The 13,757-nt window shown below is 40.3% G+C and overlaps 1 protein-coding gene across 2 annotated transcripts in view; it reads right to left on the reverse strand.

Moving 5' to 3' along the window:
- Nucleotides 1-796: 796 nt before the first annotated feature.
- Nucleotides 797-13,757, reverse strand: part of SLC9A8 (solute carrier family 9 member A8) — a 45,173-nt gene continuing 32,212 nt past the window's right edge. Inside the window, exons 10-16 of one of the 2 annotated variants that reach the window (XM_077832624.1) lie at nucleotides 12,154-12,259; nucleotides 10,043-10,159; nucleotides 8,579-8,661; nucleotides 6,198-6,309; nucleotides 5,499-5,719; nucleotides 3,028-3,134; nucleotides 797-1,637 (exon numbers count right to left, since the gene is read on the reverse strand). In XM_077832624.1, the coding sequence (XP_077688750.1) occupies nucleotides 1,610-1,637; nucleotides 3,028-3,134; nucleotides 5,499-5,719; nucleotides 6,198-6,309; nucleotides 8,579-8,661; nucleotides 10,043-10,159; nucleotides 12,154-12,259 (774 nt within the window). In that variant the 3' untranslated portion in view covers nucleotides 797-1,609. Of the gene's footprint in view, nucleotides 1,638-2,987; nucleotides 3,135-5,498; nucleotides 5,720-6,197; nucleotides 6,310-8,578; nucleotides 8,662-10,042; nucleotides 10,160-12,153; nucleotides 12,260-13,757 lie in introns of both variants that reach the window. The other variant, XM_077832623.1, reaches the window with a different exon arrangement.

Below are 13,757 nucleotides of genomic sequence, written 5' to 3' on the forward strand. Positions count from 1 at the left end.
CTGCAGTTATCACTAACAGTGCTCCAAAGTACAGAATGTTCACCAGAGAGATTAGCCAGAAGCTGCTGCACTTTTTTTCCTTAAACATCAGGACTAGCTTCCAACACACACACACACACGAAAAACTAGTAAGTCAATCCATATTTAGGACTGTGAGCATTTATGCTTTTTGAATACATTCCTGAAGTGTCCTTTATTTGTCCAGAAAAAATACAATAGATCCATGATTGAAAACGCTCAGTAAAGGTGTTTTTTTTTAAAAAAAGCACGTGCAAATGACCGAGGCACGAAAAATTTGTATTTACTGTAGCTGAAACACAGTACGTGTGCACCATGAAAAGGTGCACACTTGCGTGTGTGCAGTTCTGAACAAATGGTCCATTGCATGTGGAAAAGCAAAACAGTGCTGATCATTTTTACTATGACCATGAAAAAATTAAAGTAGCAGGACAACTTAATGGAATGCTAAGTGTCTGGCATTCCCCAACAGAGGATGCTGCAGCAATGCATAATATTAAAGTCTTCCACCGCTGGGTTAGGTTTTTTGGGGACTTTTTTTGTGTTTCCAAAAAAATTTAAAAACCTCCCTACATTCCTCATGAACCCTCAGGCATGTTAGGGACATTTCAGCAATTTAGGCAAAGCAAAAACGGCTGCTTCCTGAGAATCAAAGTCTGTAGTGCCAGCTAGGAGCAACCTTTATTATAATTTTTGTTAAAAAAGTGTAACCATTTATAAGTTACAGGAGTGTGTGGGGGTGGGGGGGTGGGAGGGAGGGAGTGGAATAAATAATAAAAAAAAAAATCTATCGATTTCAAATCCAGTTCTATGCTTTCTCATTTAAAAACACACTTTAGGGAATGGCAAGTACTGTGGATTAAGACATTTCAACATTAAAAAAAACACAACAACAATGGCAGACACACTGAGTATTTAAAAGGTTCTGGTGCTTCTGTCCATGCACAACATCTGCTTCTTGTCTGGGGGCTCACTATGCATTCTGGATCCATAATATGCCAATTACAGTTTTGTTCCAGACAAAGAGTCAATTATTCTTATTGGCACAAATTCACAGTATAAACCAGCATGACTCCCCAAGATATGAATGAATATTAAAGTATACAATAAAGTGCAACTCATTCTGTTTTGTGGAGCCGTATTATGGAACCTGTACTGTAACATGCATTTACAGCTTACATCAGAATGTAAGGTTATTTCAATGCAGTTTTGAATGGGCTGAGTGCAACTTACAAGTTGCTGTGATATTCAGAATTAAAAGGTACAGTTCTAGCCTCAACCCACATACTGCTTTTGTATGATTGTAAGGGGTGTCCAGCAGCAACTGGTCTTATGAAGTACATTGTATCTGGTTCTGTGAAACCTAAGTACAACAGCACATGGTGGGACCTGCAGCGGGAAGTCTTAATTCTTAATACCCTGGGCTTTTGTACAGTCAGAATCTTTTGTTACTTAAATCTAGTTTTTGGTGCTCTATGATAAACTCCTTATAGTCCTCCTCCTCTAGCCTGCTATAGCAGCTCTTGTTCATCGTCTTCAGACCCTGAGGGTCCTTGTCGCACCTCTTCATACCATTTGTTGGTGAGGCTTTTCATCTGTATGCGTCCATGATGTAGGTCCTAAGGCAAAAGGAAATCACAATTGCTGTTTAGATACAGCACTGTGTCAGTGAGAGTGACAATTTACTGTATCTTCATTGAATACCCTTCATTCCCGTCGCTGCTGTCCCTAAGTGTACACACAGTTATGCTCTCAGTGGAAAATACACATCAATGTACAATCCGTCAGTGGTTATTTTCAGCAATGATTATTCCCCCCTGTGTTCTCCAGAGGCCCACAGAGCTGAGCTGTCAGCAGTTATGTTTTCTGGGTGGCCTGGCTCCGAATCTCCTTTCTTTGTATGTGCGTCAGGTTGAAGCAGGAAGCTTTTAATCAGCTTCAGTGGCTCATCCTATCTTCCTAGGCCTTGGATGCTGCTCTGTTCCCCCAGCAGCCTATATTCTGGCTCCCTGGCACAAGGTGGACTGTAGCTGTGGTTTCCCAACCCTCCCCAGCTGCCTGGTTCTATGGAACAGTTCAGGGAGCACGCACTGGAATCTAATTAATTTTCTCTTGCAGGGAAAGGCGCAGAGCAAGAATTAGCTTGAAAGCAGGTTTTACCAGGGCCCAGCGACAAAACAAAACATGTCTGGTGCAGCAAAATGGTGAATTCTGCAACAAAAAATGCTGAATTCCACAGCATATTGGGGAAAATGCCCAATCTGTGGCCACAGAATCCCAGAGCCTACGGGGCTCTGAGTGAGAAGAGTAGAGCAGTTCACACCACTCAGTCATAATTTGTAGAGAGCCTGAAGCAGAGGCATCAGGTTGCTTTCGAGTCACAGTTTCAAAGTTCTCTTCACAAGGAGAAGGTGTAGAAACTTTTTAAGTGAGAGCTGCAATTCCAGTGCACAATTCTGTAACAAGGGGTGAATTCTACAGCAAATTCCACAGCTGCAATATACATGAGGCCCTGTGTATAACCAGTACTGCACCTGCTTGTGCCACAGGGTTTTTAAAAAGCCTGCATGTGTGTGGGCAACATTTTACACTAACATTTTAGCTTTGCCAGGTCTGATGCTTCCATTTTTAGGCACAAATGTCTACTAAGCCTAGGTTTAGTAACCAAACTGTTGATATAAGTATCTTAGTCTGTAAAGTTAAAGAAGAGTTTAATAAAAGCTCACACTTCTGTAAATTTATTACAAACTTTGGAAGCCATTAAAAGTGTTAACTTAAATCAAATTATCATTTTACAAGGTAGTCTTAGATTATGACAACTCTCTATAAACAAGTAAGACTGGTCACCTCACTATGCCCAGCTCAAAAGTTGCAAGCCTTTATCACAAACCCTTGATTGCCTTTGAGTGGAATTCCACAAAATGCTATGCCAACATGTACCACAGAACAACAAAACAGGCAGAACCCACCTCCTGTGTGAGCCGCCTTGTGAAGAACGGATTCAAATACCTGGCATCAAGCCACATAAAGCCTTTGAGATCCTGGCGCTTTATGTAGTGGGCTTCATACTCTTCCTCTGTGAGTTCTGATAAATGTTCAGATTCAATGGTATTACCCTAAAAAGATCAGACATATTGGAATAACCGTATAAATCTTATCACTGCACCTTTTGCTTTTGTTTTGAACTTGTTCTTTTAAACAACTTTCACCTGCCTCTCATGATTGAGGTGCCAGTGACTCATGATGTACTAGCTATTATTAATTTGTATATGACTTAGTCCATCCTGAATCTTGCCTGTGTTTCCATGGGGGTTACTTTATTTTATGCTGATCTATTTGTAATTAGATTGGGTTATAGCCATTACTTTAGATCCCTACATTGTCAATAGAGTTACTCACATAAATGTTGGTTTACTAATGCTTTTACAATATTTTAAAATGACAAGGTGTTATCCCTTAGTATATTTTCAGAAGAACGGCCACGCTGGGTCAGACCAATGGTCCATCGAGCTCAGTATCCTGTCTTCTAACAGTGGCAAGTGCTAGACACTTCACAGGGAATGACCAGAAGAGGGCAATCGTTGAGTGATTCATCCCCTGTTGTCCAGTCCCAGCTTCTGGCAGTCTGAGGTTTAGGGACACAGAGTACAGGGTTGCATCCCTTGCCATCTTGGCTAATAGCCATTGATGGACCAATCCTCCATGAACTTATCTAATTCTTTTTTTAACCCAATTATATTTTGGCCTTCACAACATCCCCTGACAACAAGTTTCACAGGTTTACTGTGCATTGTGTGAAGAAGTTCATCCTTAAGTTTTGTTTTTTTTTAAACCGTCTGCTTATTAATGTAATTGGGTGATCCCTGGCTCCTGTGTTATGTGAAGGGGTAAATAACACTTCCTTATTTACTTTCTCCACACCACTCATGATCTTATAGACCTCGATTGTATCTTCCCTTAGTAGTCTCTTTTCCAAGTTAAATAGTCCCAGACTTTTTAATCTCTCCTCATACAGAAGGAGTTTCATATCCCTAAGCATTTTTACTGCCCCTCTGCGTACCTTTCCCAATTCTAATATATCTTTTTTGAGATGGCTGACCAGAACTGCACGCAGTATTCAAGGTGTTCATGGATTTATATAGTGACATTATGATATTTTCTATCTTATATATCCCTTTCCTAATGTTCTGTTAGCTTTTTTGACTGCCACTACACATTGAGCAGATGTTTTCAGAGACCTATCCACAATGACTCCAAGATCTCTTTCTTGAGTAGTAACAGCTGATGTAGACACCATTATTTGGTGTGTACAGTTGGGATTATGTTTTCCGATGTGCACTGTTTTGCTCTTACCAACATGGAATTTCATCTGGACCAACTTCTGTTGGTGAGAGAGACAAGCTTTCGAGCCACACAGAGCTTTTCCTCAGATTTTTTTTATATATATATATAGTGGCATTATGGTCACTATAATAGTGACCTAAAGAGCTCTGTGTGGCTCGAAAGCTTGTCTCTCTCACCAACAGATGTTGGTCCAATAAAAGATATTATCTCACCCACCTTCTCTCTAATATATTGGGACTGACACGGCTAGAATTACTAGAACCCTTCGTAGCTTTTCACAGTCAGCTTTGGACTTAACTATCTTGACCACAAGTTGAAAACCAATGATAAAGAAAAGGAGTACTTGTGGCACCTTAGAGACTAACCAATTTATTTGAGCATGAGCTTTCGTGAGCTACAGCTCACTTCATCGGATGCATACCGTGGAAACTGCAGCAGACTTTATATATACACAGAGAATATGAAACAATACCTCCTCCCACCCCACTGTCCTGCTGGTAATAGCTTATCTAAAGTGATCATCAGGTTAGGCCATTTCCAGCACAAATCCAGGTTTTCTCACCCTCCACCCCCCCGCACAAATTCACTCTCCTGCTGCAGGAGAGTGAATTTGTGCGGGGGGGTGGAGGGTGAGAAAACCTGGATTTGTGCTGGAAATGGCCTAACCTGATGATCACTTTAGATAAGCTATTACCAGCAGGACAGTGGGGTGGGAGGAGGTATTGTTTCATATTCTCTGTGTATATATAAAGTCTGCTGCAGTTTCCACGGTATGCATCCGATGAAGTGAGCTGTAGCTCACGAAAGCTCATGCTCAAATAAATTGGTTAGTCTCTAAGGTGCCACAAGTACTCCTTTTCTTTTTGCGAATACAGACTAACACGGCTGTTACTCTGAAACCAATGATAAAGAGAATCCCCTAAACAAATCCTCCCCTAAAGGATGTCTCTGTCTGAACTGTGTGCTCCTCTGCACTGTCTCAGCCCTTAATTTAAAATCTCTTTTCTTTGCTTTCATCTCGTTTTCCAACAGAGAGTACCACTGTATATTTACTATGCATTGATCTTTTATGAAAATTAAAGAAAAGTATCAATGATCATTCATTTAAAAAAAAAAACAGAATAAAAGGAACAAACCATCTTTTCAGTCTTGCTGAGGTTTATATTCTTCTTGTTCCTTCTTCGCGCTTTAGAATCCTCAATATCAATCAGTCTGATAAGGGGCATGGTTCCTCCACCCAAAAATAAAATTGTGAACAACACAATAATGATAGTTGTTGTCCCAATGAGCTGCCGCTTTTCTATTGGCTCCAAGCCCAAATGGAGGCTCAGGGCATATGGAATTGCCCCACGTAAACCTGATCAGAGAGGAATATAAACCAAGAATAAGTAACTACATCAACAGCAAGATTTGCCTTCTGCATCCTTATAAATGAACATGGTGTTCAACCTATTGGAATTCTCTTCTTCTAAACCTATTTTATGTTTTAAAGCTATCTAGGTTCTTATGCTGTACCCATCACACTAGCATTTGATTGCCTCTCTGAATTTCTAAACAAATCAGAGCTCTACAGCTTTCGAATGCAAATCTGTCAAGCTGTTAGGTCCCTAAAACCAGGCTATTTTAAAGGCAGTCTTTGTACACTTTCCCAGGCTGGGCTCTTTACTGCCTGGCTCGCCAGCATAGGGAAAACATAACATAGCCGCTGCATGTGGATTTGAGAAGGACACAAATGTCCATTTAGCGTTTGCTCCATAGACAGAGGCGCGATATCATGCAGAGCAGGACCTACCATGTATGATACACTACTCGGTACACTCCGAGCTTAGACTTACCACTAAACCACATGATGAACATCATTTTGGGGGTGATTTTATGATCACGAAAGAAGTTGAGCAGATAAGAGAGTGGAAAAATATTCACTGCTCTGCCAAACAGAACAAGCACCTGTTAACAGCAACAAATTAGATAATGAGTTAAAGGCTATTTAATGCATTACATCCATTCCTTATAGAGCAGTATAAATTGTAACCGGTTTGTGAATAGTCAAGGGAATGTATTACTCTCAACACACATGCCTCATAACTAGCTATACTGATAATCCAACTCAAAGCAATTGCTCAGCATAGGTCAATGTGGAGCTCACATTTTCAAACAACGAGTCACTGGAACTAAAACTCGTTACAGAGAGACTATAGAAATAATTGAAAAAGTTACCAGATGCTGTTTTACAAATGACAAGTGAATTCAAAGCCAAGAAGGCATTCCAAAAAACCCAGAGATTCATTTGAGTGCAGGCTGAGCGCCTCTGATAGCTGCCCAAAAGCAGTCCAGCTCCTTTAATAATTTGTGGAGCAGCTGAAAGGCAAGCAGAAATTTCTGCTGCCTCCCCATAGGCCAGTGCCTCAGGGAAAAGGGCGGAAAGCCAAACAGCTGGTATAATTCAGTCCCTCAGCACTTCCCCAGGTGTCATTGTAAAAGAACATACCCAATACATGCAAATAGCATTATGGGAACTGAGGATCATTTTCTTCTACACAATGAATGTCAACAAACATAAAGGAAAATTCTGCTTAATAAGGTGGAGTTCCTTGTAATGCTGGTCATGAAAGAACACCACAGTAAACAGGCCTTCACAAAAGTCAACTGTGTGCCCTTGTTGCCAAGAAGGCCAATGGCATTTTGCGATGCATAAGTAGGGGCACTGCCAGCAGATCGAGGGACGTGATCGTTCCCCTCTATTCGACATTGGTGAGGCCTCATGGGGAGTACTGTGTCCAGTTTTGGGCCCCATACTACAAGAAGGATGTGGAAAAATTGGAAAGAGTCCAGCGGAGGGCAACAAAAATGATTAGGGGACTGGAACACATGACTTATGAGAGGCGGAGGGAACTGGGATTGTTTAGTCTGCAGAAGAGAAGAATGAGGGGGGATTTGATCGCTGCTTTCAACTACCTGAAAGGAGGTTCCAAAGAGGATGCCTCTAGACTGTTCTCAGTGGTAGCAGATGACAGAACAAGGAGTAATGGTCTCAAGTTGCAGTGGGGGAGATTTAGGTTGGATATTAGGAAAAACTTTTTCACTAGGAGAGTGGTGAAACACTGGAATGCGTTACCTAGGGAGGTGGTGGAATCTCCTTCCCTAGAAGTTTTTAAGGTCAGGCTTGACAAAGCCCTGGCTGGGATGATTTAATCGGGGATCGGTCCTGCTTTGAGCAGAGGGTTGGACTAGATGACCTCCTGAGGTCCCTTCTAACCCTGATATTCTATGATTCTATGATTCAATGATAAGATAAATATCCTAGAGCTAGAACGTGTGGGAGTTCCTAGGGCTGTGCCCTTTTTCTGTACGGTAATCAGCCAAAATTACTGCCTTTACCTTTGGGCTGTGAAGGCAGTCTCCAACAAGAATGAAATGCCACTCTGCTTGTGAGAATAGGTAGTTAAATGTAATGCATTGAGAGCAGCCTCTCAGCTCCCACAGAGGAGACCAACACCTCAATGTCTCTCATGGCAGAACAAGGGTACTTCTGAAGTATATACTCAAATGTGGCAGCATCTGGTGCTATCCTCTAGGCCAGCCCCACTGGGGATTAATATTTTGTTCTTTTCCCTCTGTGAAAGGGGAGCATGTTATGCATTTGTAAACTGATATTATGATAATGGTAATAGGCATGTTAGCCTCGTGTGAGGCATAATCTAAAGTATAATTTATACCAAATCCTTCTTTTACCTTGTAATTAAAATATGTAAAAAATTCAGGAACTTAAAATGTTATGTAGAGAAGAAGTGCTCCCCTCATAATCTTTACATCCTTTGGGACTTCTGAAAAGGAGCTATTTTAATAAATCTGATTGAAAGTCAGACTCAAGCAGGGATTCTCCCAGTCTTTTCAAATAATCTCATGCACAAAAGCTGCACTAGCTACACTAGAATTCCTTAAAATATGCTCTTAGATATCCATACCAATGTCGCGAAGGCAATCAGAAGAAATAGTTAATTTCATTTCACTGCTGCGGATTTGGGATGAATGATGTACAATATATAAAGAGCCTGAGAATATTTTATGAAAAGATAAACATAGGAGGTTTCTTAAAAACATAACTCTTGAGTCCTATAGACCATGAAAAATACTGTAATGTGTTTTTTGTTTGGTTGTTTTTTTTACAAATACTGTAAAAGGTTTTAAAAACTTTCAGAGGAAAGTAAATACTTACTATGCACCAGATGACAAAGGACATTTCAAACTTGTGAGGAAAACTAAAAATTGACAGACCAAGGAATGCAAAAACACAGGTTTCTGAAAAAGAGAGATCAAACTTAGTTATTCAAATAAAACTATGCTGGTCAGTAAAAGATGGTATCTAAGACCTTTCTTACTCCTGTAATAGGCTATTACATACATTATATATATGCACACACACACTCCCTGCTTCTTTGACTCAGGCCAGATTCAAAATAGACATATCTAACATAATGCAGGGGCCAGATTCTGCCACCCTTATTCTCACTGAGCAGCACCTTACTCCATGAGTAGTCTGATTTCACGAGTAAATATTACTCAGCATGAAGAAGGCTAGCAGAATTTTACCCTAAATTACTGAAAAATGTCTTCACTGGTATGCTTACCTGTTTCAAAGCCCTTTGAAGTTAATGAAAAGACGCCCACTGACCCTAGTAGACTTTTTTAGATCAGGCCCTATATAAAAATGAATATCTCACAGAACTTTCGAACATTCTGAGTCAAACATTTTATTATAAAGTTACATGCATAAATATTTAAATCTTACTAAATTACTGCACTTCATAAGGCTTTGCACGATAAATTAAAATTCTGCATTGTACAAGCAAATATATTGTTCTAACAACACCTGGACGTTATCTTTACAAATGTCTCCGATAGTGCCATTAACAATTACTAAGGCATTTTCATAATGCCACTTTATTTCTGAAGCACAAAGTCAATATGCTATTGAGAACATTCAATGTGTTTTAACATTATTAGACTTTGCATGTATATGATTACTGCATTTTCAGCTGATCTAGTCCTAGCAAAGTGGGCTCTTTGTTAGGAAGAGAGACAGAGACACTAAGTGCTATTCCTCTTGCACAAGGTATGGCATCATGCAGGAGCCCTTAAACATAAGGTTATATTTGTGATGCAGAATCCTCTCCCTTTCTTCCTTACAAGTTTGGCCTACAGGAAGAAAAGGAAAGGCTACCAATTGCGTTGCTCCGGGTGGTTTGAATGGAGATATCTAAAAATCTTTGCCAATGTCTGGAACACTATTATTTTTTCAAATAGTTTCTTTATTTCCAAAACTATTTAAAAATAGGGACATGTTCAAGTCTCCTTCAACTGAAACTAGGCCAGAGGAGGAAAGGAGGCAAGAAGATCTATTTGATTCTCAATTCGGTGTCAAGTCGTAGCTAGAGCTTGGACTGAAGGATGTGGTAGGGAGAAGATTTACTGTATAGCTTACCCAGTATGTCAGTAAAGGTGATTTTAGACTACCTTGCAACCTTCATAGTAGTAAGTGTTGGTAGAGACATGTAGTACTGATATACCACTGGCTAGAGGATCACTCAGCCTTCCCTCCTCACCCTAACAGAATCTTCCTTTCATACAAAACAAATATTAATCTAATGGATATTAGGCTCAAGCTAAAGGCAGTACCTACCACACATGAAAGCAACGGCTCTCAATGTCTGTTGCATTAGGATCTGTGTAACTGGAGAAAGGTTATGGTGTGTGTAGTGAGACATCACAATGCCAGAGAACAGGATTGCCATGATACCTGTGGATACAGTGCAACTGTCAAACAGCAGAATAATACTTAGCATTTATATGGAACTTTACAAACATTGCCTACTTAATCCTCACAATACCATCACAAGGTAGGATTATCCCATTTTACAGTTGGGAAAGCTGAGGAAGAGTTAAGGGGGTGTCTACTCTAGGGGAAATTTTCCCATCATTGCTAACACTGGTTCAGTTCCATAGTCATAGGAACATTGGGAGCTCTAGTGTAGATGGATTGCTGGCTGCTGTTGGAATGTAATCCACCAAATCAAGCTTGCACAGGTGTATTCAAGGGCAGGATCTGGAACTCCATGTCTAGTTTAAAGAATAAAGCCTTGTTCTTTCAGGTGTTCCTACTAGGATGCATCATTTAATTCTCCAAGCAAAGTATGTCTCCCCACTCTACACACTGCTCACTATCAATCTGAGACTGCGGGGAATTTTATCATTGGTAGGGAGAGATGCACCATCCTTAAGGCCCATGATGGAGTTAGGGCAAAGCTGCTGTGCAAGGTGGGCCTATGCACTCCCAGCACGATGCAGAGGGGGCCCCTAAGCCAGCCATTTTAGGTTAGCATGGAAGGTAGCAGTGGCAGAGAGCTAAGGGAGGGGACATTGGGCTTACAATTATAAAGATCCAGTGGCCCTTACACCATATGCAAGTGGCAGGGTGAGCCAGCAGTTGATATTCCACCCCATGGGCTGGAGCAGCAGCCTTAGAAAGTGAGGTAGTATGCTGCAATCCTGCACCCTTGCTTTAAGTTGAGGGAGGATTATTTTACTCCATTTTCCATCCAGTTCTTGGGCTATATGTGAATGGTGTGAACTTCACCCTGTATGTTTTACTTTCTCTGAGCACTCAAGAAGCAATAAGAAAGCATTATGTGCAGTGTTCAGTTGTTCATGGAGAGCTGAACATTTTAAAAAAGGCTTTAAAAGTTTCAAAAGCAACCCCAGGGTCTTGTTCCTGTGAAAGAGTGAATCCAAGATGGTGGGTGTGATTTTTGCAGTTCTGGAAACATATTACATTACTCACTTGTGAAGTTACTATGCTGTCACCTGTAAGGAATGTGTGGAATAAGTAAGCACAAGGCCACAGCATGTCCCACAAGAGGAAACCAACCGTAGTGAAGATTATGGAAAGGACTAAATAACATTTGGAGACAATGATAAATTTAATTGAAGGTTATAACACAATGCCCTGTTTAGTCAAAAACAAAGAAACTTTGAAAAGCTAACAATATTTGACTACAGCTACATTCCCAAACAGGAGTGGCCCTGATGAACTGGAAAGGAAGGAAAAGAAGTATCTGACGTGTACTCAAAAGAATCCTTTGTTTGGAATGCAGAGATGACCTTTGTAGTTACAGAATGTGACCAAGGTTATTCAGAGTTTATACTCTTCTGATAAATCATTTTTGAAGTAGTTTGAACAAATTAGGGAGTTTGTTGTAACATGTTACATAATTAAAAAAGAAGTACGGTACTTTCTAATGTCAGCAATTAAGAAGTCATACTTGTAAACATTCTCTGCCATATACAATAATTAATGACTAATTTACAGTATTTTACTATGATTTTTATATACTGTGCAATACATACCAGGAATAAAAAGGTTTCATGTTTTGAAATGTTTATGTAATATGCTCAGTATTTTAGCACAGCTTGTTTACAGGGCAAAACCTATTTTCACAGCAACACCAAATACTTTAACACATTAAACCACTAGGTCAGGTTTCAAACATTTTACATTTCCATTTGCATGGCTACATAACATGACAGTATGTACAGAGTAATTGTGCATGCAAATATGCAGAATGTGTCATTTGAAACTACAGTATTAATATTAGTGTCAAATGGGTATCTCACACACATCGGAACATTGGGGGAAGAGAACAGAGTACCAGCAACTGAAAATCCTGTACATTCAGATTGCTAACTTTTTACAATTCAATAACTAATTTTGCACCTATTCATTTTGGTGCCTACCTGAGAGCGAGATACCTTCTGCAAGTCCGTAAGGAAGATAAGCAAAGATAATCATCATCCCAAACTCCAGGGAGGGTGTTTTCCTTAAATCAATGTGCTTTAGTACGTACATATCAAACCGTTAAGGAAAAAGTAAGAAAAGAAATCCACAGAAAAATTCTAATCTATACCATACAGGTTTACCACTCACCACAAGTCATATATTTGTTTAGTGAATAGCTAGTATTAAGCCTGTAAAACATCCTGTGGATTGATTAATCATTTCTGGGATGGAGGGTTTGAAGTGAAATTAAAGTTGGTGAAAGAGGCAGCCCTAGAGACTGGTTTTTGACAGAGTACATAAAATATGGACAGCAGCATACCAACATGTCTAAACCTGAATCTGGAAGCACCACTTTTGTATGCGCCTTCACTTGTTGACCCTTCCACTCAGACTACCAGACATTTCCAATCATGATGTGTATTCCTGTTCCTTCAGAACTGAACAGAGACCACAAAATTTATTGCAGAGAAGTCACAGAACCGTCTTCAAACAATAATGGCTTTCTATTAATATGGGATGGGTTAGAAGCTGGGACTCAGAACTGAAATGGTCCACACATTTTCTGTCATTTCTACTCCTGACAGAAATAAAATCCTCTTTTGCCCTTGCTTAGACGTTTATGAAAACGTGAGCTAACCTCTGATTGCATCTATATTTGTTCTAGAAAGATTTACCAGGAGTGAAATCCTGGCTCCATTTAAATCAATGACATAGCTTCCACTGACTTCAGTGAAAGCAGGATTTCACCCTGGCCTAGATCGTCCGTCTTCTGCCCCGCCTCCCCCCCGCTCTCCTGCTGGTAATAGCTCACCTTAAGTGTTCACTCCGGTTACAGTGTGTATGGTAACACCCATTGTTTCATGTTTTCTATGTATATAAATCTCCCCACTGTATTTTCCACTGAATGCATCCGTTGAAGTGAGCTGTAGCTCATGAAAGCTTATGCTCAAATAAATTTGTTAGTCTCTAAGGTGCCACAAGTCCTCCTTTTCTTTTTGCGAATACAGACTAACACGGCTGCTACTCTGAAACCTGTAATACAGTTATTTCCCATTTAGCATCAAAGATTGGAAAAAGTGTTGGAAAAAATTAAAAGCAAAATAATTCTTTACTGTGAAAGTGCAGAGTTTAATTTAATTAGAACCAAACCTGGACGCCCACCCCCACATCCAAGCTGGCCAGGCTGTGAGCTTGGCTTCTCTCAGGAAGAAGGAAGCAGAGCAGAATCAGAGCTGTTCCATAGCTGGTGTTACAGCCTCAGGGCTGCAGCAGCACCCAAAGAAAGTGCATTCCCCACTCAGGAGGAGATTTAACCAGTGGCTCAGCATACACTACCTGTGAATCAGTGTAATCTACCAGTTCAGATTCACTGTAGCAGACCTCTACTATCTGTAGGAGTCCTTCCCCCTCTCTATTTCATGCTGTGGAAATGCAACATGGTTGCAGAGGAGGGGAGCAAGATTTCACCTTATATGTTTAGTAGGGCAAACATGCTCTACATGTCATCACTTGTATATTCAGCTAGACTTTGAGTTAGTTCCAAATGGATATGACTGATCAG

The sequence above is a fragment of the Eretmochelys imbricata genome, chromosome 13, assembly GCF_965152235.1.
Source record: "Eretmochelys imbricata isolate rEreImb1 chromosome 13, rEreImb1.hap1, whole genome shotgun sequence".
In the NCBI taxonomy this organism is placed as follows: Eukaryota; Metazoa; Chordata; order Testudines; family Cheloniidae; genus Eretmochelys; species Eretmochelys imbricata.